The sequence below is a fragment of the Ochotona curzoniae genome, unplaced genomic scaffold (genome assembly GCF_017591425.1).
Source record: "Ochotona curzoniae isolate NIBS_2020 unplaced genomic scaffold, NIBS_Ocur_1.0 contig_3432, whole genome shotgun sequence".
NCBI lineage: Eukaryota > Metazoa > Chordata > Mammalia > Lagomorpha > Ochotonidae > Ochotona > Ochotona curzoniae.
Window position 1 is genome coordinate 19,037,340 of NW_024465859.1, and position 26,764 is coordinate 19,064,103.

At 46.2% G+C, this 26,764-nt stretch overlaps 1 protein-coding gene across 4 annotated transcripts in view; it reads left to right on the top strand.

The window, feature by feature from the left end:
- Window positions 1-5,571: 5,571 nt before the first annotated feature.
- Window positions 5,572-26,764, top strand: part of API5 (apoptosis inhibitor 5) — a 28,836-nt gene continuing 7,643 nt past the window's right edge. The window contains exons 1-11 of one of the 4 annotated variants that reach the window (XM_040980125.1): window positions 5,572-5,764; window positions 12,038-12,199; window positions 13,067-13,160; window positions 14,104-14,169; window positions 14,587-14,738; window positions 19,306-19,512; window positions 20,043-20,147; window positions 21,652-21,741; window positions 22,730-22,911; window positions 26,110-26,203; window positions 26,668-26,724. In XM_040980125.1, the coding sequence (XP_040836059.1) occupies window positions 5,696-5,764; window positions 12,038-12,199; window positions 13,067-13,160; window positions 14,104-14,169; window positions 14,587-14,738; window positions 19,306-19,512; window positions 20,043-20,147; window positions 21,652-21,741; window positions 22,730-22,911; window positions 26,110-26,203; window positions 26,668-26,724 (1,278 nt within the window). In that variant the 5' untranslated portion in view covers window positions 5,572-5,695. The remainder of the gene's footprint in view (window positions 5,765-12,037; window positions 12,200-13,066; window positions 13,161-14,103; window positions 14,170-14,586; window positions 14,739-19,305; window positions 19,513-20,042; window positions 20,148-21,651; window positions 21,742-22,729; window positions 22,912-26,109; window positions 26,204-26,667; window positions 26,725-26,764) is intronic. The other 3 variants (XM_040980126.1, XM_040980127.1, XM_040980128.1) reach the window with 3 other exon arrangements.

Consider the following 26,764-nt stretch of genomic DNA (forward strand, 5'->3'; position numbering starts at 1 on the left):
GTATGAATTTCTGAAGGGACATGAATATTTAAATTCCTGCAAATGGAGCTCAGCTTGCCTGAACCTCCTCCTCCCTCTTTACATAGAGCCCAAGCAGCCATGCTTACATTCAGTGACCTTTCTCTCCTTCTGATTGGACCAGAACACACGTGACCAACGCTCGATCAATATATATCTTTGGAATAACAAAATTTGATGAAATGACTTCTGAACTAATTCACGGATCCAATATCCAACAGAAGGAGTCAGTATAAAATTATGAATCGTTGTAGAAAACCTAGACCATACACGAAAGAATAAAATGGGGAATAAAAATTAGAGACAAAATATATACATATTCAAAAACAAATAGATAAATAAACCAAAGTACATCACTACTAGGCAGTACAGTCATGGGAAGATTTACAAAATACACTGAAGTAACAAAAGCAATATGTAGGAATATGGTACTTTGGGGGGTGGGCAGTGAGTTGCATTACAATGGCTCAATTGGCTAATCCTCCCTTTTTTTAAAAAAAAGATTTATTTTTATTATTTTTTTATTGGAAAGGCGGATATACAGAGAGGAGAGACAGAGAGGAAGATCTTCCGTCCGATGATTCACTCCCCAAGTGAGCGCAACGGCCGGTACTATGCCAATCCGAAGCCAGGAGCCTCTTCTGGGTCTCCCACGCGGGTGCAGGGTCCCAAAGCTTTGGGCCGTCCTCGACTGCTTTCCCAGGCCACAGGCAGGGAGCTGGAAGGGAAGCGGGGCTGCCAGGATTAGAACTGGTGCCTATATGGGATCCCGGGCGTGCAAGGCAAGGACCTTAACCACTTGCGCCACCGCGCCGGGCCCAATCCTCCCTTTTTAAGTATCAGAATCCCATAGAGGTGCTGGTTCATGTCCCAGCTGCTCTACTTCCCATTCAGCTCCCTACTTGTGGCCTGGGAAAGCAGTCAAGAACAGCCCAAAGCCTTGGCATCCTACACCCTCATGGGAGACCCAAGCTCCTGTCTCTTGGCTTTAGATTGGCTTAGCTACAGCTGTTGTGGCCATTTGGGGAATGAGCCAATGGATGGGGGATCTCTCTCTCTATCTCTATCTGTAAATCTGCCTTTGGAATAAAAATTAAATAAGCCTTAAAAAAAAAAAAGCTGGCAGGGACAGTAGCCTATTGGCAAAAGTCCTCATTTGCACATGCTGGGATCCCATATAGGCGCCAGCTCCAATACAGGCAGCCCCACTTTCCATCCTAGCAGCCCCGCTTTCCATCCAGCTTGTGGCCTGGGAAAGCACTCAAGGACAGCCAAATGGCTTTGGGACCCTGCACCTGCACAGGAGAACTGAAAGTGACTCCTGGCTCCTGGCTTCAGATCGGCTCAGCTCTGACTGTTGTGGTTGTCTGGGGTGTGAATCAATGGACAGAAGATCTTGCTCTCTGTATATCTGATTTACAATAAAAATAAAACACAATTTTAACCAAAAAAAAAGGTACTTTATACACTCAGGAGGCTGGCATGATTAAGCCACTAGTTACAACACCTGCATCCCATATAGGTACTAGCTTGAGTCTCGGCTGCTCCATTTTCAACAACTCTGCTAAAGCACTGGGCAAAGCAGTGGAGAATGGCCCAAGTACTTCAGTCCTTGTGTCCATGTGGGAGACCCAGATGAAGCTTCTGACTCCTGACTTCAGATGGGCTCAGCTCTGGCTTGAGGAATGAACTGGCAAATAGAATCTCTCTTCTCTTTTTCTCTGTTATTCTGCCTTTAAAACAAATAAAATCTGTATTAAAAAAAATAATAATAAACTTGGGACTGGCATAATAGCATAGTACCTAAATCCTCACCTTGCAACCACCGGGATCCATTATCGGCACTTACTCATGGCCCAGCTGTCTCCCTTCCCTTCCAGCTCCCTGATTGTGGTCTGAGAAAGCAATAGAGGATGGCTAAAAGCCTTGGGACCCTGCACCCGTATGGGAGACCCGGAAGAAGCCCAAACTCCTGTCCCCTAGTTTTGGATTGGCTCAACTCCAGCAATTGTGGCCACTTTGCGGGGTGGACAGTGGATGAAAGATTTTTCTGTATCTCCTTCTCTCTTTATATCTGCCTTTCCAATAAAAGCTAAAAATAAATTTTCAAAAATCTTCAAAAATTCAAATAAATAAATAACTGAAAACTTTATACATTCACTCACTGGCTGCATAATAACGTTTTGTTCAATGACAGGGCACATACGACAGTCATTCCAGAGAAACTCTTATTGTCTAATGATGTAAGAATCTCATAATACTGTAACACAAGGCATTATTCACATTTCTATGTGGTGACAGTGTAACTGCACCTTCTGCACTGCCAATCGCAAAAAAAAGCAATTATGTATAGTTACCACACTCGATCATGATAATAAATGACTGCCCCTGCCTTATGTACAGACTATACTATTTATCGTTATGGCAGAATATATTGCTTTGGCCTACACAAACCTGTTCCTGTACAACAGCACGCCGAGTTACAGTGGCAACAGCCTCATGCATCCTCTGTTTGCCATGTCTGTTGGCACAGGGGACGTCCCGATGACACCAGGGCTGTGTATGTGCACGCCCTAAGGGCTGCTTGACAACACTGCTGAGATGTGAATGTTCTCTGAGAACATGAACTGATGCACCACTCCACTGTATAGAAAAGTCTGCAAGGACCCAGCATGTAGCCTAGTGGCTAAGCCATTGCCTTGCACACGCTGGGATCCCATATGGGCAGTGATTCATGTCCCAGCTGCTCCACTTCCCATCCAGCTCCCTGCTTGTGGCCTGGGAAAGCAGTAGAGCACAGCCAAAGCCTTGTGACCCTGCACCCACGTGGGAGACGTGGGGAATGCTCCTGGCTCCTGGCTCCAGCTCAGCTCAGCTCTGACCATTACGGCTACTTGGGAGTGAACCAGCAGATGGAAGATCTTTCTCTCTATCTCCTCTCTGTAGATCTGCCTTTCCAATAATAACAAAGACATTTTTTTAAGTCTGTAAGTATAGAAACCACATTGCTAGACATGGTTATCTGTGGGAAGGCTCTTCTAACAAAACACTTTATCCTGGGTAAGATATACAGCAGAAATAAATTATTCACAGTCCTATAAGCTGGCATGTTCAAGTTCAAGGCCCCAGCAAATGAGATGTCTGGAGAGAGGGCGTGTTCTTCAAAATGGGTGTCTCCTGGTTCTCTTGATGGAAAGGGCCAACAGGCTCGTTCCGCCCTATTGTACAGGTTGCTAATCCCATTATGAAGGCGGAACCCTCACAACCTCCCTCCCTCCCAAGCCTCCACAGACCTCTTAATATCATCACCTTGGGAGTAGGTTTTGACCTACAAATTGTGATGGGACACATTCATGCCACAGTTGGTGGGGTATCTCATCCTGGATGGATGGAAGTCCTGGAAGACGCAGGGATTTCCGGCTTTAGAAATTAAACTGTCAGGTCTGGCACGGTGGCCTACTGGCTAAAGTCCTCACCTTGCACGCGGCAGGATCCCATATGGGCACCGGCTCCAATCCCAGTTGCTCCACTTCCCATCCAGCTCCCTGCTTGTGGCCTGGGAAAGCAGCCAAGGACGGCCCAAAAACCTTGGGACCCTAGACCTGCGTGGGAGAGGCTCCTGGCTTTGGATTGGCTCAGCTCCAGCCATTGTGGCCACCTGGGGAGTGAATCATTGGACAGAAGATCTTCCTCTCTATCTCTCCTCCTCTCTATATATCTGCCTTTCCAATAAAAACAAATAAATATTTTTAAAAAAATGAAATTAAAGTGTCCATTCCAGCACATAGTCTCAAATTCAGCTTACAAGTTGTTTTCTTCTCCAATTGATGCCCTTCAGCCAGCCTTCTTTTCCTCCTAAGGGCCAATTTTGTAGGCACTTCCTGACCTCCCCTTGGCACAGAGAGGAAGCAAGCGGACACTAGAAGGTAGGGAAGAATTGTAACTGTGTACCCTTCAGGCATTCCCTGGGCTGGTGGTCAACCAGATCTGAAACAGGGGACAGTCTTCAGAGGCCACCCCTACCTGTGCCTCCCAAGAAGGGCCACCATGCTGTTGACAATCACCACTTTGTTCTTGGAGCCCTAGACAACGATCGCCATGGGGGCTTTCTCACGCTCTGGCAGAAGCCAGCTGCATCAACCCGTCTTTGGTCACTCCTGCGTGGTACACAGGAACTCAGCCTGGTTCCCTTGCTCCAGCAAAACTCGAGAAGGCAAGATGGTAACACAGCTGTGATCCCCTCCCCGCTGTCAGACAAGTCGATCTTCTCCCACTTGTGTCACCCAATTCCACTGATTGCGTTTCAGGCTCATTCTCCAGGCTGTGGCAAGGAGGTGGTAATTGCCTCAATCTGCTCAAAACACAATCCCATCAGTTCCTCCCATGCTGCTTCATAATCCATATGTCTCTGATCTAATGAGAATTGCACCAGAGTTGCTTTGCAACCATCACATTTGTGTCTATTATGCACAAACAGAGGTGGATTTAAAATTTGCCATCTTGGGCCTGGTGCGGTGGCCTACTGGCTGGAGTCCTTGCCTTGCATGTGTGGGGATACCATGAAAGTGCCAGTTCGTGTCCCAGCTGCTCCACTTCTCATCCAGCTCCCTGCTTGTGGCCTGGGAAAGCAGTCGAGGACGGCCCAAAGTCTTGGGACCTTGCACCCGCATGGGAGACCTGGAGGAAGATCCTGGTTCCTGGCTTCAGATTGGCTCAGCTCTGGCAGCCGCAGGCTCTTGGGGAGTGAATCAGCAGATGGAGGATCTTTCGCTCTTTGTCACTCCTTCTCGGTGTATATCTCCTTTCCAAAGAAAATGGATAGATCTTTGAAAAATTACCATTTTTGTGTCTTTATCATCTATGTGCAGTTCCATGGTCCAGTTTTGCAATTCTCATGTTAACACCCCTTTAGACATACAACACATAACTTTGTCTTGCATGGTTGTTTTCTATAAACTTAGTCACCTAACACCCATTTCGGAATTTGTGACTCCCCCACCCCCCATCCAAGTCTGTATCTTAAAAACTCCTAACAGGCAGCAACAACAGGTGTAACTTGTTAGGTTCTCCGACTTTGCAAATAATGAAGTACCCGAGTTACCTACACAAGCAGCAAGCAAGATACACTTCCCAGAGGCCAAACTTGACTCCAACTTTGTTCAGTTTGGTGGACTGGATTGTTTTAAAAAACGAAATGGAAATGCTTCTAGTTAACCCGGAGACCCGTGACCCACTATTGCCACAAACACGATGCTGCTTTCCTCGAATCCAGAAAAAACACCCTTGTATCTTCCCTCACGCCTGCCCTTGCACTTCCCTCTGTATAATAAGACTTTTCTGGCAAATTGAAGACCTCTGAAGGGCAGAAGCGCAAGGATCTTTTCTTTCCTCCAAAGCTCCCAGACAGGATCTCGAGCTGAGGGGAACGCCCTGGCCGCTCTTCGCACCTCCCACCCTTAGAGGGCGACCGAGCGGAGGGCGGCGCAGGGCGTGCCACCACGGCCGCTCCCGTCGCTCGCGTCCTCACGTAGACGTTGGGGGCGGAGCGGCCGTGTGCGCGGTGACTGGCGGCGGCCCTGGCGGCAGCTGGCGGCTTCCGAGTGCCGGTCGCGGGCTTGGAGGAGTTCCGAGGGGACGGCGAGCAGCGCGGGAGCGGGCCGGGGGCTTGTGACCGACCATGCCGACGGTGGAGGAGCTTTACCGCAACTACGGCATCCTGGCCGACGCCACGGAGCAAGTGGGCCAGGTGGGTGCCCCGGGCGGCCTGCGGGGCCTGGCGGCGGGGTGAGGCCCCGTCTCCCCGGGAGCGCGGGCTTTGGGGCTCGCCGAGCCCGGGCTGTGCGCGCTGCGGGCTGCTCTGCGGGTCTCTGCTTTCCGTGGAGTGGGGTGGGGAGCTCACAGTCCTTCCAAGGTCAGTCCGAGCGCGTTCCTCCAGAAGTCCCCCCTCCAAAAAAAAAAAGAAAAAAAAAGCCAAAACACTCCCCTTTCCCCCGCCCCGGCGGCTTTAGCAAAGTGCCCAAGAGACACGAGTTTTTAAGAAGCCGAACAGGGACAGTTCTCCTGCTCCCCTCCCTCCGGACTTAGGTTCCGCTGTGTTTCCAAGGGAGGGATGCTTGGAGCGCCTGCGGGGCTCCCCGGCTACCGACGCCAGGATCCCTGCTCTTGCTCGCATGGCCACTGAGCGTGTGGGGCTTGCTTGGCTTCAGTGATGAGTGCTGCAAAGGGGAAGACAAAAACAAAAGCCCCTGGGCCCGGCGGCGGAGAGAAGGGCAGAGTGCGTTGTGCGCGCCGGGAGTTGGCGCTCAGCGCAAGCCCAGCCGGCTTGCAGCGTCTGCCGGCTCTCGGCGTGGGTCCCCGTGGGTCTCCGGGTCGGGGGCCTCCCGGAGGTCGTTTGCATGGCCGGGGGACCCTGTGCGATGCCCCCATGCCCGCAGTTGCTGCGTCCGGTGACATGACTGAGCTCCCCGGACATCTCCCGACCCTGGGTGTGGCTCAAGTAGAACTTTCTGAGCTGTGATAAAAAAAAGAGAGAGAGAGAAGAAGAAGAAGAAGAAAAAGGGGAGTTCTTACTGCAACTTGGTCTAGATGTACTGATGTCAGGTAGCAAGTGGCTTTGCTGCCCTGCCGATTTCCATTCCGGTTCGGAAATCTCCGTTACCAAGCGGCGGATGCTAACACGGAGAAATGGGGGGAGTAGAGTCAGCCCACCCCCCATGGTTTTGGTTTCTGTTGTAATTCCCAGGGGGAGCTAGTAAACACATCCCAGGATGCTTGTATGAATCATTTGCCGTTGAGTTGGGAAAGATTGTAGCCAATTGTTCCAGGTACCTTCGACGTGGTTACTTATTACCAGTTGCGAGAGAGAGTGCTATCTGGAAGTTAGAGCATCAGCAGCCTCCCCCGGAGGCTCTGAGACACGCAGCTGCTGTTATTCTGGTCCTCCGTGATGTGTTTTCTGGAGGAAAGGTGGGCAGCGGGGGAGCTGCTGTTTGAAGGGGCTCAGGGAATCCTGGCGGTGGGCTCCCTTTTCCTGGGAGGTCATCCTGTAAGGGCTCTTCCCCCAAACGATAAAAAAAAAAAAAAATGGCCCTCTCAAGGCAAAAGTCTGTTCTCGTCTCAGGGAGAATGTTCAGGGGACAGAGGTTTGCTGAAAAACCAGAGGAACCTTTTCATCTAGACCAGCAGTTTTATTCAGTATAGTTTTAGGGACTTTGTCAGTTTTTGCTTTTAGATTTGTTTCTTTGAAAGAGTGACGCGGGCCCGGCGGCGTGGCCTAGCGGCTAAAGTCCTCGCCTTGAACGCACTGGGATCCCATATGGGCACCGGTTCTAATCCTGGCAGCTCCATTTCCCATCCAGCTCCCTGCTTGTGGCCTGGGAAAGCAGTCGAGGAGGGCCCCGGGGCTTTGGGACCCTGCACCTGTGTGGGGAGACCTGGAAGAGGTTCCTGGTTCCCGGCTTCGGCACAGTACCGGCCGTTGCGCTCACTTGGGGAGTGAATCATCGGACAGAGGATCTTCTCTGTCTTTCCTCCTCTCGGTATATCTGCCTTTCCAATAAAAATAAGTAAATCTTTAAAAGAAAAAGGAAAGAGTGACAGAAGAAAAGACAGAGAAATGTTTGCTTCTGTGGTTGACTGAGTGGCAGCGTCCACCAGGGCTAGACCAGGCTCATACCAGGAGCCAGGAGCTCCGCAGGTCTTCTCTTGTGGTTGCCAGGGTCCCAAGTGTTTGCTCTGTCACCTGCTGCCTTCCCAGGTGAATGTGCAGCAAGCTGGATCAGAAGTGGAGTAGCCAGGGGCCAGTGCTGTGGCATTGCCAGTGAAGCTGCCACCTGTAGTGTGGGATTATCTTAGAAGCACTGGTTCCTGTCCTGGCTGTTCCACTTTCGATCCAGCTCCCTGCTAATGGCCTGGGAAAAGCAGAGGGAGAAGGCCCAGGGGTTTGTGCTCCTGCCGTCCATGGAGGGACTCACAGGAAGCCTCTGGCTCCTGTCTCCGTAGGGCCCCTTGAGGTCATCTGTCAAGTAAACCCTGCTTGGAGGATCGGTTTCCTTATTCCCTCCTCTTCCCTCCCTCTCTCTTGCAACTGAATAAGTGCATCATTGTAAGAGTTGGAGAAATGGTGGGGCATCTGGGACTCTAACCAGGCACTTCCTGCCCAGACCCCACCGTGCGTCTGGCAAGGTCTGGCCACGAGAGTTGGGCGTGATTCCCTGGACATGGGGCGATGACTGCCCGTAGACAACTGCTTACAACAGAAACGTCTCTTCGTATTCAAGGACAGTGGTTTGCTTGGGCTCAACGCAGTGCATTCTGGGATAAGCCATCAAAGCTATGAACTCTGCTCAGTTCAGTAACATTCCTTTCCTTTTAGGGAAGGTGCCTGAAACTGCTTGTCAGTAAAGATGGCAGGTTCTAGGCTGTTACTTGTAATGTTAATTGATAATGTCAAGAACTCAACAAAGAGGATATCAGTTCACTTTTTTTTTTTTAAGACTTATAGAGGGAAGGAGAGACAGAAAGATCTTCCTTCTGCTGCTTCACTCCCCAAGTGACCACAACGGTCAGAGCTGAGCCAGTCTGAAGCCAGGAGTCACTTCCAGGTCTCCCACACAGGTGCAGGGTCCCAAGGCTTTGGGCCGTCTTCGACTGCTTTCCCAGGCCACAAGCAGGGAGCTGGATGGGAAGCGAAAGAGCCGGGACATGAACTGGTGCCCATATGGGATCCCGGGGCGTGCAAGGTGAGGATTTGGCCACTGAGGCATTGTGCCAAGCCCTCTTGTGCTGTCATTGACTGCACTGGTCGTTCATCATTTAGAGAGTAAAACGTCAGTGGAATCTCTCTCCCTGTCTTTCCTCTTCCTGCCATTCTTGCAAAACACCGCCCTTTTGTATGATGAAGCTGAACTGACAGATGTTAAATTAAGTGAAATATTAACAACCTTTGTACCAAATGCAAATTAGAATTATTGAGTCTGAGGTAGAAAACTGCAGTTTAGCGTGACCATTTTCATTTTCAGTTATACCTGAACGGTGTGTCTGTCTTCTAAATGATGTCCTGTTTCTGAGACGCCACACCTGGACCCACACACGGCCTTATGGAACAATTCACTGACCACTTTTCACTGTTGACTGTTTGACTATCTCTAACTTGGATACTTTGTTTTGAAATGTATGTGATAGATGTGGGTTGAACTGTACCTGATTTTCTCACTTAAAAGTCTCTCAGGGGCTTCTTTAGAGTTCTACTTTCTAAGGTACTAAAAGCACACCAGAGTACATAGATTTAGGGTACAGTAGAAGTATTCGCAGGGGGCAGGCATAGAGTCGTAAGAGTTAAAACACCCCCACGTCCCCATGTCCCCATAAGTGTCCAGGCTGAACGTCTGCCTGTAATTCTGACTCATTGCCCACTGGTGCAGCCCTGGAAGCAGCAGTGGCTCATGTGGTCAGATTCCTGGCACCCGTGTGGGAGAGCTGAATACAATTAGAATTGCTGGAGCCCTGTTTTGGCCTCAACTGTGGGCATTATAGGCATTTAGGGGAAATAACCAGTGGATGGGACCCTCTCAGAAAGAAAGAAGGGAAAGGGAAATTTTTAAACTATGTTGCAAGTTAAGTACTTCTTGTCAGGATCACAAAGTCATGCATCTAACAAAGGTAACAGTTGTAATTAGGGGGGAGGGAAATAATGAGTGCTGTGTGTTGCTTGGGGTGTTTGTTGTAGTAAAGGGTCCTAAGCTGTCACTCCCGGGGGTCACTGAACATAAACGCCTCTGTGGGATCCCCACTGAGAAGCCAGAAAAGTGACTGCTCAGAGATCCTGTACCACATCTCCGCTCCAAGGAAGGATAGCACTTGATTTTCAGTTGAAGGGTGATCTCTTAGTAAGAGCTGCTAAATTGCCTCTCGTTGGTAGCCGCTCTGGTTTCTAGCTTGCATGTGTGGCGATGTCTTTACCTGCCAGGGACTTGCTCTGCTTGGGGATCACTGCTGGCGGGAGGCTTTGTTTACAACTTAAATTTTATGTCCAGCCGTTCTAGTTCTGTTCTAGTTCCGTTCTAGTTCTGTTCTAGTTCTAGGTTTTTTTTCTCCCTATTTTATGATTTCATAACAAATTTGAAGGATTCTACTTGATGAAGCTTGGTGTTAGGCACACCAGAATCGTGTTCTGGTTGTGCATCTGCTGGTTGATGTGCTGTGTGGCTGGACAGCGAATGCATTGCCAGTGAGCCTTGGCTTTTCTCATCTGAAGAGCACCTGGTGAGGCATGTCTGCGAAACATCATCAGTTCCAGAAATTAATGATTCTTTTTTATTCGATCACCAGACTCCATTTCAGGCAGAAACTTTACGTTTAATATAAGAAGGTTTTGTATGCTTTTTTCAGATGGCTTACGCGTATCTGTAGAGCTTTAGATGAAAGGATATTAGATTTGTGGTATCTTACAAAAAGTTAAGCATGTCAGAAATCTTTGGTTTTGCAAAGCCGGTCTAGAAGTTCTTAGGCAAACCACAGGAATGTAAGGTGGTGCAAAAATCAGCTGTGATTTTTTTTGGACTCACTGTACTGAGACATGTTCAAGTATAATAAACCTCAAAGTGCAAACTCCTAAAGGACTGATTCTGGGTCTGCATCCATGAAGAAGTTAAACTTAGAGAAGTGTGGTATTTAGAAATCAGTATTCTGTTCAGAATATCAATAACTGGACGTTCTTTTATTTTTTTTTTCACTTAATATATTGTCCATGAAATCTTATGATTCTGTGATACATTAAATGCAAATTAGTGAGTCCCTCTTGATGGCATAACATACTTAGAACATTCCATGTTCAGGGTAAATATGGTGCGGTGGGCTGTAAAAGGTTTGTTCATGTATCCCAACAAAAGATGTGTGTATGCATACCTCCTACATTACTGCTGCTTGCCATGTGCGAAAGGGAAGCAAGTGTGCAAGGAGGATGGAAAGCTTGCTGCTTCCTTTTGAGTTTCTCAAGATGAACAGCTACCACAGGCTTTGAATGAGTTCTTGCAATGCGTGGTATCAGACTTTGGGCAGCCAGCATTGAAATATAGAGTTAAGCCACGGGCATCCCATTTGGGTACCCATTTAACCCATTTAACCCATTTAAGCCTTGGCTACACCATTTCTGATCCAGTTTCCTACTGATATGCCTGGGAAAGGAGTGGAAGATGGCCCATGTGGCCCACGTGGGAGACCTGGAAGAGCTGCTGGCTTCTGTGTGGCCAGCCCCTGGCTGTTGCAGGCATCTGGAAGACCTCCTCTCCTTCCTCTCTCTCTCTCCCTGTTTTTCTTTCTGTTTTTCCTTGTGTCACTCTGACTTAAGCAAATCTTTTTTTTAAAAAAAAGTTGTATCCCAATATTAGCTGTTTAAATAAAGTGTTATCATTTCAAAACACTGTGAAGCTGTATTTCCCAACTTTTTTTAAGATTTTTGGTTTTGGGGTTTTTTTTTTTTAGATTTTTGTTTGTTTGCTTTTAAGGTATAGTTACAGAGAGCGAGAGAACAGAGACCAAAAGGATGAGTCAGAGGGAGGAATCTTCATCAGCTGGTTCTAGGCCAGGATCTTCTAATGTGTCTTCCTCCTGGCAGACCTGGCCATCTTCTGCCACTTTTCTCAGGCTCATTGGCAGAAAGTTGGTCAGATGTGGAGCAGCTGGAACTCAGACGGGCGCCATGTAGGATGCTGGTATCATGGCGGCTTTACACGCTATGCCAATCCCGGGCTTCAAAAGTATTAACTTACCACCACCACCACCACCACCACCACCACCACCTTGGAATTAGTCGTCCTCCTCCTGCTCTTACAAGGAGGGGAGAATGAAGAAGAAACAGGGTGGGCAAACGCAAGTCTGGTTTAAGCAATGAAACTCCTCAAATAAGCACCGTTTCCTAGCCTGCCTAAAAATTGAAATCCGACCTGAGAATGTTACTCTTCTACTTAGTTTCCTAGCCTTTAAAATTGTGTGTCTTTTCTGCTTTACTCTTTTCTTTCAGCATAAAGATGCTTACCAAGTGATATTGGATGGTGTGAAAGGTGGTACCAAGGAGAAACGATTAGCAGCTCAGTTTATTCCAAAATTCTTCAAGCATTTTCCAGAATTGGCTGACTCTGCTATCAATGCGCAGTTAGACCTCTGTGAGGATGAAGACGTTTCCGTAAGTCACGGCTGAAGCCTCTGAGCCAGCTCTCAGTGTTTCTGCGAGCGTGAATGCCACTGGAGGAGCACTCAGACCTGCACTCAGTGAAGGAGCGCCTGGCTTGACACAGCACCCAGGCTTCAGTCTGCATCTGAGAAAAAGTGTTAGCTCTTTCATCACCTTTCAGTGGTGACAAAACACAGAAAATACAGAGTGCTTTGTTTTGCTTATCTGTTATCCATTGTTAAAAATGGGTTATGGTTCCTTTTCACAGATTCTATTCATTATGCATGTGAAGTTAGGTTGTTTGTTTTTAATCATTTCGGTGCTTGCTTAGTTATTTCTGTCACTAACTAGAGCCTGTGACAGCCTTTGGCATGACAGAAAAAATAATTGGTCCTTGTAATAATTGTATGAGTCAGAAGAAATACTCCTTCTTATGTAAACCTGTAAGCCTAGATCGGTATTTGGAATTAAGCACACAGAGTAATCTACACATACAATGTTAAATAGTACCAAAACTTCTAAAATAAGGTGTATATGACATTGCCACAGAGTAGTTGTTCCTGAGGAATACTCTTATTACATGTTGAGGGGTAGCACTTTTATATAATTGGTAGAAAAACTTTCTTTTTTTATTACTTCTCTAAAATATATCTACTCTAGTTAGATATTATACTTAATGTCCCTTCCCAGTACATTTTGTTTTATTAACCTGTGAAACTTGAGTGTTGAAATGTAGTTAAAGTTCTTTTTAAACTAATAGAATGCTAATATTTTATAATTTTCAGACTCATTGTTTGTAATTTTGATTTGTGTATTCCTAAAAGTCTGAGTGAGTTATTGTTAGTCTTTGATTAATTTTCTGTTTAAAATTGTGACCAGATTCGAAGACAGGCCATTAAAGAGCTGCCTCAGTTTGCCACTGGAGAGAACCTTCCCCGGGTGGCAGATATACTGACCCAACTTTTGCAGACAGGTAACCAATTTGGTTATTGCCTTTGTGTGTAAATAGACTCTGAAGCTCTGAGGGTGAGGGGTGGAGGGTAGTGGTAAAGACCCTGCCTCTCACAGAGTTGAAATTGCTTCCATTCAGAGTTGGCTAAGTTCTGGCCGTGTAATTCCTGATAGTGTTTTGTTTTCCATCTGTTGTGCTGGATTTTGATATCCCCAGAAAAATCATCGAGTCTGAATTGGTGCTAAGGCATAAAGGTGGTTTGTTCAGGTTAACCTAGGCCTCCCAGCCACTCCCCACCGCAGCCCAGCAGGGATGGGGGAGGAGGGCCCGCTGGAGCCGAGGCTGTTGCAGGATCAGCAGGGAGGGCAAAGAGAAGGAGAGAGCCCCCAGGTTGAACAGCACAGGGTTCTTGTACATTTCCGGCTATTAATTACACAGTCAGGATTTAGCAGGCTTCTGTTGGTGGGTTTGAAGCAAGCAACTTTCAAAAAGTACAAACTGATGAGCTATAGGTCAGGGAATCAAACACCAGGTACCTCCTTCCTGAGGAGTGCTCTGCCTGTAGACCTGCCAGGTGCCCTGCCGGGTGTCACATAGACTGTCAGGCCTGGACTTCACACAGCCCCCAGCCAAGCCATTAAGGCAGAATCACAAAAACAGAAAACATCAAGGTTCTTCACATCCTGCTTACAAAGATGTAATGACTCCAGTCTCTTGGGAATTTTGATGCATACTATTGATCCATCCCTGATATCTTGAATGTTCTGGATTGCAACACCTTGAAATTAAAAATTAGTTGGGGAGGCCAGATCTGACTCTTAGGAAGCCATTTCTTTGGTTTTTAAGAGAATTCTGTAGCTTCAAGATTACTGCCCCAATATAATCTGAAAACTGTTGATTCTTAAGTTTGAAAATACCAATATTTTCCATTTCTTTTATATTGTGTCACTTTTTCTCTACCCAGATGACTCTGCAGAATTTAACTTAGTGAATAATGCCCTGCTAAGCATATTTAAGATGGATGCCAAAGGTAAGCCCTGTTGTTACTCTGAATTATGTTTCATCCCTTAAAAACTAGAGGATTGGCGTTATTCACTAAGGAGAAGGCCTGCGCTTTGCTCAAGTGTTCTAAAAATCTCCCTCACTCAAGAGCTTAATGACTAGAAAAACCCAGAAGAAATAACTGCAAAAATAGATCAAATTTTCTAATAGAAATCTAATAAATCTAATAGTGTGGAAGACTCCTTTGCCACTTTACAGCAATTTTTCCAGAATGTCTTAAGTTTCTGTTAATGGTAGAAAAGTCATGCTCAGGCTAACCCTAACCAGCATTGGTGGCGTGCAGTGTGTTTGTTATTTTGAGAAGAAATGCTATAAGTGAAGTTGAATAGCAAGCCGTGAGAACACTGCCTGAGTGACTTGCTTCAGGTAACTGTTTGTTTTGCAGGGACGTTAGGTGGTTTATTCAGCCAAATACTTCAAGGTGAAGACATTGTTAGAGAACGAGCAATTAAGTTCCTTTCAACGAAACTTAAGACTTTACCGGATGAAGTCCTGACAAAGGAGGTAGAGGAGCTTGTACTAACTGAATCCAAAAAGGTAAGTTTCAGTCATTATTTAGCAGAAGTTCTCTAAAGCACAATGAGATATTTGAATCGATTGTTTTGTATCAGTGCTCTGTGTGGCTGGTAGTAAGAACCACCGTAGAGCTTCTTGAACTTCTTTTAATATTGTCCTGAGCAATTTAGCCATCCATAATGAGCATAGGTCAGTTTAAAATAATGTAATCATGGGCCTGGCGCTAAGGCCTAGTAGCTAAAGTCCTCACCTTGCACACCTTGGATTTCATATGGATGTCAGTTCTTATCCCTCCTGCCGCGCTTCCCATCCAGCCCTCTGCTTGTGGTCTGGGAAAATGGTAGAGGATAGCCCAAAACCTTGGAATCCTGCATCCATTTGGGAGAACTGGAAGAAGCCCCTGGCTACTGAGTTCGGATCAGCTCAGCACCAACTTTTGCGGGTAACTGGAGAGTCAACCAGATCATGGAAGATCTTTCTCTCTGTCTCTCCTTCACTCTGTAAAATTTTCTTTCTGATTTTATTTATTTATTTATTAAAATCTTACATGGTTGATTAGGGTACAAAGGGTCAGGGGCTACAGGAAAGTGGGTAATACCGTTGTTTCTACATTAATATCATTTTGTCCCGCTGTATCTGGGGCCCAGGGAGGAACCCCACCCAGCCACCTACCCATCCCAGGTCCCCAATGTGGGGCATGCTCCGAGGATCCTGCTCAAGCAGTTTTGATAGTTTTACAGTTTTGAATTGCTGCCGATCTCACCGTTCCAAGCACAATGAAATCTGCTCTGAGATCAGTGGTTAAGTTGGAGGGATCACCAAAGAAATTTTGTCTGAGTTGATCCCAGACCTGATTCTTGTGTGTGCTTCCCAGTACAGGGTCCGGCACCATCCATCACCCCAGTCAGCTTATGCACGTTGGTCATTGCAATTGCTGGATCAGTTCTGTTTCCAGCCCCATCTTCCACGCAAACCAGTGGTTGTGACAGTCCAGCCCGTTCCTGCCCACTTCATACTCGACCCTCACGCAAACCAGTGGATGCTGCAGCCTAGTTGGGGCGACTCCCCATAACCCCCACCATGCCTGCCCCCTACCCTGATTCACATGCTTGCTAGTATGTACCGCAAACTTGTTCAGTCTGTCCCACATCCCATTTAGTTCTCATACATGTCAATGGGCATTGAAGCCTAGTTCACCCCAACCAGCCTTACTATCCAGCCCACACATACTGGTGGGTGCCTTTCTGTCTAGCCACCCCTGCTCCTGTCCTGGTTTTGGTGCTCCCCAGTGGGAGTGGTAACCCAAGAGGGAGGATTCCACTATTTCCCTACTATGCCACTCCCACTTCCAGATTATGCACTCTCCAGGTGCATAATCTCGAGTTTAATTTGACAGATTTAGCCCCCAGTGCCAGCCTCTGCCACCTGATGATGTGGCAAAGCCCAGCTTGCATGAGTTGGAACAGTCAACCCAGCCTGGCTTTTCCCTGTTCTAGGTCACATGAGGCCCACAAGAGTTGTAACCTGCCTGGTCTGGTCTGCCCCCGTCCCAACTCATGTCCTCCAGTGGGAGTAGTTGTCCAGTAGGTTGCCGGCTTTTCCCCTTCCCTCCCTGGTTCTCACGCGTGCTGTTTGGGCGCTGCGGACCAGTCTGGTAAGGCCCACCTCACCTTGGCATTCTGTAATGTGCACTGGTTTGTGTCGCAGCTGAACCTGGGTCCATAGGCCAGCCCTCCTTGCTGGCCTTCAGTCCATTCTGGTTCTTACTGTTGGATGTTTCAGCCCTGCCATGGCTTGTCCATACCCAGATACTGCTCACACATGGCTCAGAAGGGGCAGAGACCTAGCCTAATCCGTCCTACATCTACCCAGGTTCTCCAGAGCACCAGATGATGCTGGCATCTAGCCCGGTTAGGTGTACCCAGCCCAGTTTACACTTGTGCCAAGGAAAGTTGCAGCCATATCCAGACCAGAACGCAGCCCCCACTCTGGCCCCCACACTCTCCCATGGGAACCCCAACCCAGCAAGTGTGTACTCTCAAAGCTCCCCAACTGAGCCTATTCCCAGCCCTAGATTATGTGCGTTCTAGTAGTTGCTCTGACCCAGTTGGCATAGCCACTCACCTGATTTGGTAAACTGTTGCTGTGGCCTAGTATCCCTGGCTGACGCAGACCAGTCGGTATAAGAACCTAGTTCAGCATGACCTGTGCTCCATCCTTATTTCTGTTTTTCTTTGTGAGTTAAGGTTTGCTCAGCCCTGCCCAGTCTGCCCCCTTCCAGTTGCAGCTCGGCCCACCCCACATCCTGTTTTAGGAGGCACCTTCAAGTGCTGCTGCCTTGACCTGCCCATTCTGTTGTTGGTTCCTTTGCCTGTAAGTGATGGCAGGTGCCATGGTCACCACCACCAGCTTGCGAGCTAACTGGCATGACTTGTATTTTCTCAGGGTTGAGCTCACACTTCCCCCACAGAATCTACCCCCAGACCTGGTTTTCTCGCGTGCTGGTTAGTGTCTTGACCTAGCCAAGTGTGACTCATCCCCTCTTCCACCACCCAGTGAGGTGCGGGTACTTAGTCCTGCCAGACAGGCCATAGCTTTCGTGTGGGCTGGTGTGTGGCAGTCAGTGATAACTCTGCGCTAACAGCCATCTCAGGATTCCGATGTGAGCTGGTGAATCAGTCTGGTCCAAATAGATCTTATGGACTCTCCCTTCCAAACCTCCAGGCCTCAGTCCCCACACTTGCCAGAAAGTTATGTTACCCCCGTTGCTGGGAATTGCCCAGAATTCATTCCTCACCTACACTCACGCTGGCATTATCCCTGAATGTTGCTAGGCAGCAAGTACGTATCCTAAAAACCCCAGAGCTTGTTGCGGGGCAGCCAGTAGGCTGCCCAAAGCCTAGGACTTGGTCACCACTTGGCAGCAGTGACCATGGCCCGAGTCCCCAGCAGTGGGTCGGGCCTGGCTGGGGCACAGCCGCCAAACTGCAGGGGCTCCTTTTGTCCCAACGCCACAACCAAACACTGCCCAAACTTCCTGCTGCAAGATGGTAGCGGCAGGGCAGAGCCAGGGCCTTAAATCCAGTTCCCAAGTTTCCCTCCTGGTGTACTTACCCTGAGGGACGAAATCTCTCTGGCCTGGAGAAAGCCTAGAACGTGGTCACCGCCTTGTGACGGTGACTTTGACCTGAGTCCCCAGCATTGGGTCCAGCCTGGCTGGGGCACCGTCAGCTGCCACACTGCAGGGTGCTCCTTTTGCCCCAACTCCACGGCCGAACACTCCACTCTGTAGATCTTGATTTCCAATAAAAAGTAAAGCAAACAAAAATATATATTTAATGTAATCAGGTTTTAGTCCTTTGTGATCATTTCAGAATGTGTATCTTTCAGGATAATATAGATATTCAGGAAAGTTTCTGAAACTCCTACCCAGCTGTCCAACCTCAAGGTGTTTGCTTAACAGTATCCTGGATCATTTCAAAATAAGACATATTGTCCTCTTGAAATGACCTGGTTTTGGTTTTGGGTGGGTTTGTTTGTTTTTGTTTTGCTTTTTTTTTTTTTTCCTTACAATTTATTCGAAAGGTGGAGATAGGAGAGAAAGAGGTATTCCATTTGTGGGTTTACCCTCCAGGTGGCCTGAATGACTGGGATTTTACCAAGCTGAAGCCAAGAGCTTCTTCAGGTCCCTCACGTGGGCACAAAGGGCCCAAGCACTAGGGCTCTTCTCCACCTCTACTCCAGGCACATTAGCGAGGAGCTGGATCAGAGATGGAGCAGCCCGGAGTAGAACCAATACTAATATAGAATCCCAGCACTGCAGGTAACTGCTTCTCCTACTACTCCTCAACACCAGTCCCCTTAATTTTTTGAAGGACTCTGACCTTTTTAAGGATGTGAGACCGTGCTTGCTTGTCTGTGCTCCAACACATCTAGCATAGAGAGATCTCAGATGCTAGGATTATCAGGGGTCTCGAAAATCACTTACTTCAAAGCACAATAGCATACAAATAATATTTACTTAACGCATGCTCAAAATTATTCAGTGTTTTCTGTGTTAGTAGAGAAATGATCTTTTGTTTTGTATTGTTTTTTCCACCTAGAAAAGGGCAGTGGTTCTTTTTCTAGGAGGACCAGCATGTTCTACCTGTACGCACTGGTAGTGTGTTAGAGGATGTTTTGCTTCTATTGGCCAGTGACAGAGTGTTTAGCTGCACTGATGTTAAAGACTTCAAATAAGACTTGCATGGTCTCTTACTTGGGTGTAGTAACTCATAGTTATGAAGGAGACTGCACTTAGATATCAGAGGGTGGATCTGATTCCGTGGTCTACAGAATTTCTCAGCCTTTTTTTAAATCATCCATTTTAAGCATTTGTTATTCTTAGCAACTCTTTAGAATGGATAAACTGTGTAGGTGTGTGTGTATCTGTGTGCATGAGAAAGCAAAATTTTTTACATCCTTGGAGAATGTATGGTTTATTCTGAATCCTGCATAGATATGAAATAAGTGTGCTTCTTTATTCCACTGTTGGTTTTTCTTTGTTATTCAAGCAGTAGAGTTACTGTTGGTCTGAATTTTCTCCTAGGTCCTAGAAGATGTAACTGGTGAAGAATTTGTTCTCTTCATGAAGATACTGTCTGGGTTAAAGAGCCTGCAGACAGTGAGTGGCAGGCAGCAGCTTGTGGAGTTGGTTGCTGAGCAGGCTGACCTGGAGCAGACCTTCAACCCGTCGGACCCAGACTGCGTGGACAGACTCTTACAGTGCACGCGGCAGGCAGTGCCCCTCTTCTCGGTGAGCTCTTTGGTTTATGTAGTTGCCATTTCAGTGACTAGTGATAGATATTTCTAATAGATGCTCATTTGAACATTCTTCTCATCTTTCCATAAAAGTATTCTTAACACAAAATCAGCTTTATGGAGGTGGGAGTGGGGGTTAGGGGAGAACCCAGTGCAGCAAGAAATTTCAAGTTTTGCTTAGAAACATTTTTTAAGCTGTGAGGATCACAGCTTAAAAATCAGTGGTTTTGTGTTTGCCCTGGAATGTACATATCTTGAAAAGCACAGTTGAATGACTCTGCCCTGTGATATCACCTGCCCTGACTGTGCTAGAAGTGTGCACAGATGTGGCCATCCCAGGGCTCCGCCTGGCCTTGCCGCAAGGTGTGGGTTGTTGAGGTCATGTCTCAGGTGCCCTGGGATAAGCATTTCATCATGTTTGTAGTCATGATGTTTAGTGTTGAGGTGCTCAGCATTTTTGAGTAACATTCTGTAATACTCAAAAGTGTTTGTTTTTTGACAACTTGATGTTCTTTGTTTTAACAGAAAAATGTCCACTCTACAAGGTTCGTGACTTATTTCTGTGAGCAGGTTCTTCCTAACCTCAGTACCCTAACTACTCCAGTGGAAGGTCTTGATATACAGTTGGAGGTAAGAGCAAATTTCTATTTTTGCAACTAAGAAGGCATTCTCTCATTTTAACAAAAATACATGCTACTGGCTTAGATCTGATTTCTAAAGGCATAATTTAAATGTCTGCTAGTGACTAGCCTGTAATCTCCCAGGCCGGGATTAATTGCATGGGAATGATCCCTGCATTCATCTAGTTTGCTCTAGTACATTATAGTCGATTTTTACAATTTTAGCTTTGCTCTTTTTAAATAAGGTGTTTAATTCATGATAGTTTTCATCTGTAACCATTACTTTTAGAGCCAATTTAAATTAGATTAACACAAAATGTCTTTTATTCCTTTTTTTCCAGTGAAATTATCTGCTCTTTTGCTTTGTATCTCCATTATTCAAATGTTTTTTTCACAACATCTGTGATGATAAATGCACCTTAGCTTTATTTATAAATGCCAAGGCGCCTCAGAAAGCTCATGGAAAATGCAGTTTACACAGGAGTTCAGACGTTGACCTTTAACCTACTTTAAATACCTGTTCTATCCCATATCAGAGCACCTGTGAGTGCCCAGCTCCAGTTCCTGACTCTAGCCTGTCTTCTGCTGATGCAGATGCTGGTTCCTGCCCTTAAGAGGCCATCTCAGCTTAATTCCTGGCTATTGGCTTCAGCCTCAGCCTAGCCCAGCGCAAGTCACTGGGGACAGTTAGGGAGTGAATTAGTGATGGGAGCTCTCGCTTTGTATCTCTGCCTCTCAAAGAGGCGAAAATATTTTAAATCATTGAAGTTTTTTCATCTCATACTTTCTATGGGCTTTTTATAGCTTCCTCATTTGCATGCATTAAATTTTTTTTTTTTACACGAAGCCAAATATGTCTTAATTCTATGCCATGAGCTTCTTTAAGTACCCTTATGTCTCCCACATTGAATCAGATTCCTCTCTGGGTGTGCAGAATTCACAGCATGATTCCGAAGAATATTTAATAATGACTATTGGGTCAAAATATGGCAGTGGGTTGCCATTTGCCTTGCAGGACTCGGGCAGAGAACAGTCTCACTGTGCACTGATACAGTTTACCTCACATGTCCCCGGCAGGCCTGGGAACATCAGACAGAGAGTGCCCAAAGCAAGAACAAACTGCCCAAGTCTGTTACAGTCCAAATGAAGTGTCACCGCCGTTTTTGCTTTGTGATAAGCGCAGTCACTGCTGGTGGATAGCAGAAAGTGTCAACATCCTTTTCCTTCCACAGAGGTTACGAGTCAGGAGATCTGGGCTTTCGCCTGTGCCCTGCAACTGATGGAAATTGGGGTTTTGCAGAATCGCATAACCTCTAACCTTCACTTCACCCAGCAGTCAAATGTAGGACCGTACCTTGAAAGCTTTTTTTCTGATCATGTTATGATTTTATAAAAGTATCTTCAAAAATAAGGGAATTTAAATATTATCATGAGAATCATTCTCACTTCATAGCCCCTGCTAGTTACAAAAAAAAAAAACAACCTAGTAGCAGTGACAGACTTGTTTGTTGTAGGTGTTGAAATTGTTGGCGGAGATGAGTTCATTTTGTGGTGACATGGAGAAGCTGGAAACAAATTTAAGGAAACTCTTTGATAAATTATTGGTAAGAACTTTGTTTTTTTTCTCTCTTTATGGTAGTCAGTATAGAGCCCTAGAGTCTAAATTGGCATTGGTTTCTGAATTGTGGAGAACTGGCTTTTGAAATTCAGATTAAGCAATCTTAACATGTGGGCTGGTACAAATGTTTTTTAAAGTTGTGTTAGCATTTCTTCTGTTGTTGATGCTTTATACAAAAACACTGTTTAGATGGTAGATGTTTGTGTTACTCTGTTTTTTTGGTCTGTAAAATAAATTTTTGTGAATTGTTCTGGCTGTGTCAGATAGTCTGAAAACGAGTTTTGCATTGCAAAAGGTCATCTCTTCCTGACTGCGTAACTGCCTCAGGCCAGGTAGCTTTGGCAACCAGGAAGTTAAAATCTGTCATTGCAGTTGTAATTATGGGGAAAAAATAGGCCATCTGAAGAAAATCATCAGCTGTGTTACTGAGTAATGTATTCAGTGTGAGCAGTGTGTAACCAACACAGTGCCAGGCAGTAGGCCCTTGGCATGAATGGAGTCTTTTGGCCTCTGGTGCTCATCCAGACAGGAAAGCTAGTGGTTTGTTTCAGCACTGAAATTGAATTCATTGCTGACACTTTAAAGTGAAGAGTGTCAATGCTTAGAACAATATGAACTAGTAATGTTCAGCAGATTTTTGAAGTTAAGAAGGTGTAGTCAGTAAGAACATCAACTCTTGAAGTCAAACCTAGATTCAGTCCTCACTCTGAATTACTGAGTTTGCCACCCTAGAAAAATTCATCTAAACTCCTAGGACTTCAGTGATAGGTGTCATTGTTACTGTTGGCAAACAGAAAATAGCTTTATAGGAACAGTGGACATGCATACAGCATTGATCCAATATATATATATTTTTTACTTTCAGTTGTTAGGGTTTCATGTCTTGAAGCATGCCTTAAAATTCACTTGACTCTGTGTATACTAACTGTGGTGCTTAGAGCAGGTTGCAAACCTCCATATGCTCTCATCCCTAGGAGTACATGCCTCTGCCTCCCGAAGAAGCTGAAAATGGGGAGAATGCTGGAAATGAAGAACCTAAGTTGCAGTTTAGTTACGTGGAGTGCTTGTTGTACAGTTTCCACCAACTGGGCCGAAAACTTCCAGATTTCCTAACAGCTAAACTGAATGCAGAAAAACTCAAAGATTTCAAAATCAGGTAATGATGGACATGCTTCGATCCTTGGCAAAGGTCATAGGTGTCCTGAAGCTCCTGGGGTTTGATTTTGCTTCATAAGAGCATTCTCCCTGCCCTGCTATACACCAGCACAGTGGAAAGCAACATACGTGTAAACAAGGTAACAGATCGTGAGGGAAAGTGAATTTTTAGAAAATGATCTGGCAGATTCCCTCACCTTTCTGTGTGCCTAAACATGCCTCAACTGTTAAATTTAAATGTTGATGGTTGTTACTCAGAGAACTATGGGGAAGGGGCCCAGCACGATGGCTCAGTGGCTAAATCCTCACCCTGCATGTGCTAGAATCCCATGGGGATTCTGCTCCACTTCCTATCTAGCTCCCTGCCTGTGGCCTGAGAAAGCAGTATAGGATGGCCTAAAACCTTGGGACCCTACACCTGTGTGCAAGACCCAGCGGGGAAGCTCCTGGCTCCTGGCTCCTGGCTCCTGGCTCCTGGCTTCGGATTAGCTAGAGCCATTGTAGCCACCTGGGGAGTGAACCTGTGGTTGGAGGACATTTCTGTCTCTCCTCTAAATCTGACTTCAAACAAACAAACAAACAAAAACTGTGGGCAATAAATGAAACTACAGATAAAGCATTTAGCATAATACAAATAGATAATTTTGTCTGGCCTGTGAGGTGTGAAATGGCTGTGCAGAAAAAAGCCTTGCCACTCCTGCATAGGTACTATTGTAGAGAATGTCCTGTAATGTTAGAGTGGTACCACTGAAGAAATCAATATAAGTAGTTTTCCTAAAAACACTTGCGTTGGAGCATTCTATTAACAACTCGACTTCTGGATTTTGTTATGCTTGTGCCATGGGGCTGGTACAGAGACACAGGCAAATGAGGGCAGTGTCTTTGCCATATGTGAGAATCACACATGAACATCAAGTGCTCCACCTCATTTGGGGTGGGCGATTAAAATATCGTGGGTTTTTTGTTTGTTTTGGGGTTTGGGTTTTTCTTCTTCCTTACATCGTTGAGAGGAATGCACACGCATATGGCTCTCCATGTTGGGTAGGGAAGCTCGAGGTGTGGAGGAGGTGGGCAGTACAGATGCTTGAACTTTTTTTCTCTGTCCTGTACCCACAGCGTGGAAAGGGGAGGAAGGAGGCTGTCCTTTGACGCCAGAGACTGATGTGGGGCTGAGTGTTCCAAGGGTGCTACTTGAGTGGTTTTGATAGTTCTCAGGCGTTGTTGGCTTCTTTGTGCCAGAGTTGAGGAGATCTTTCCAAGGTGTGTTGATTTAAAATCCACCTTAGTGCATCCACACACACGGGAACACGCTGCAAAGTGTGCCGAGTATCCAACCTGTTGTGTTTTTCATCCTTTGAGCCAGTTAGCATCCCCTCCTGGCCTCAGTGAGCTGATTGGCATGTACCCCATGGGCATCTTGGCTGCCCCCAGGTGCTGTCTGTAACCTGCATAAGCCAGTGCACATACTGGTGGATGGAGCAGCCTGGTCACTTCCAGCTCTAGTCCTGGCTATCATGCTCATCAGTGAAAATAGCAGCCCAATAAGGGAAAGCTCTTAAGTTTCCCTTCCAAGACTGCTCCCAACCCCAAATCTTATTCATGCCCGTGGATGTCTTGATCCTGCTTGGCATGGTCTGCCCTCAATCCTGACCTTTACATGTGCTGGTATGTGCTGCAGCTTGTACCAGCCTGGTCCCCTCCAAGCCCTGATCTCCTGGGAGTGTCAGGTGAGTTCAGGGTTCCATCCTAGCTAGGCCTGTCAACATCCCAGTCTCTCTGCAAACCTGCAGATACTGCAGTGCCACTGAGGCAAGCCCAGAAGTCCCCTAAAGATTGTGCCCCCAGGTCTGGTTTTCTTGCATTCTGGTGGGTGCTGCAACCCAGCCTGACATGGCCCACCACCTGCTTGACACCTGTGGGCAGTTACTGTGGAATAATCCAGTCAGGCATGCTCCCCAAACCCCGTTTTTGCATGTGCTATTGGGAAGCAAGTGATGCTATTTAGCCCAGCCCAGGTCTCCAACATGGAGAGGTGCTGCCTTCTAGTTTCCCCTTTTAAACCACTCCATCTCAGCTTTCCTGCCCACTGTCAGTGCAGTGGCTAAGTGTGTGGACTCCCAGAAGTCATTCATTCCCTGTCAAGCATGCCCTCAGTCATTCCCACTCCATTGTGTCCCCAGACCCTCTTACCCAGAAAGCTATACCCCCACCAACCAGGTGCAGAAGTCCATGCCCTGGCCTAACATTCCCTGCCTTCCCCACAGCCCCACAAATGTGTTTTTTGTTTGTTTTTTTTTTTTAAGATAACTATTCTGACACAGTGGTACAGTTAACACAGAATTGGCAGTAACCAAGTACGAAATGCCCACCAGCTATTGGCTGTTTTTTTCCCAGCATTGTATTACTTGCCTGGATACGGGGAAATCTAGGCAGTTCCCTGCAGCTGGGGGCTCTTTACTTCTGATTCAACCCCTTGCTAATTAGCTGGACAAAGCGGTACAAGGTGGCTTAAGTGCCACCAATGGACTTGTGCCTTCCATGTTGGCGATGTGGGTAGAGTTCCGGTTCCTGGCTGCAGCCTACCCAAGCCCCGGCTGTTTTGACCGTTTAGGGTATAGACTCTAACCACTGGATAGAGTTTCTTAGTATCTTAATCTGTGTTTCAAATGAATAATTAAATCTTTAACGAAAATGCTTGAGCCACTGTGTCATTGTGCTGTCTCTGAGGCAAAGATTTGATGTGTATTAAAATAATCTTTCAAAAGTAGACAGTTGGGAAATTACTAAGGCCTGACACAATGGCTCTGTGGCTAAATCCTCACCTTGCAAGCACTAGGATCCCAGATGGGCTCTGTTTCCCATCCAGCTCCCTGCTCCAAGTCCTTGGGATCCTGCACCTGTGTGCAAGTCTCAGAAGAAGCTGTTGGCTTCAGCTCAGTTCAGCTCAGCTCAGCTCAGCTCAGCTCAGCTCTAGCTGTTGATGCCATTTGGGGAGTGAATCAGTGGATGGAAGATTTGTCTCTTCTCCATAAATCTGATTTGCCTTTCCAATAAAAATAAATGTCTTAATTTTAAAAGGAAATTATTAGTTATGTAGCCATTTACTGTACCTAGAACCATTTTGCTACAATAGAAGGTTATTTGAATTGAAAAGCAAAATTAAAGTGATCATTTGCTAATTAAGTGCTTCTTCCCCTAGGCTGCAGTACTTTGCACGGGGTCTGCAGGTTTACATCAGACAGCTTCGTCTGGCTCTCCAGGGAAAAACAGGCGACGCCTTAAAAACAGAAGAGGTAAAAGTGGCACCCATGTCCTGTGTTGTCTGTTCCATGCCATGCTCTAGAGGTTTGTGTTGGAATTCTAGCTTTTCCTGGTCTCAACTAACTTAATCAGCCTTCGTCCCAGTATTGTGAAATACTTTAAATTTTCATTATATCCTCCTGAAACTGAACTTACGTAACTTATTTCTTTTAAACCTCTTTATGCATATAATCTATCCTTTATTCATTTTTCCAGTATATTGTAATACATTTACTAACCTGCCTAGGAAGGTAAAGATGATTTGCTTTCTTTGCTTTCCCTTGACTTGTATGGATACAAGAGATGGGAATAAGCAGTATCTGTAAATTCCAACCAAGGAATTCTCTTAACTAGAAGTAAATCTGAAAGAAAAATTTTGATAATCTAACTCTGTATCAATGGAATATGCACACAGAAATTATTGATGGTCTCATTTAGTCTTGTTTTTATTTTGCAGAACAAGATTAAAGTCGTGGCATTAAAAATAACCAACAATATTAATGTTTTAATCAAGGTAAACTTTTTTCTTTTTTTTCTGACCCCAGCTACCTAGA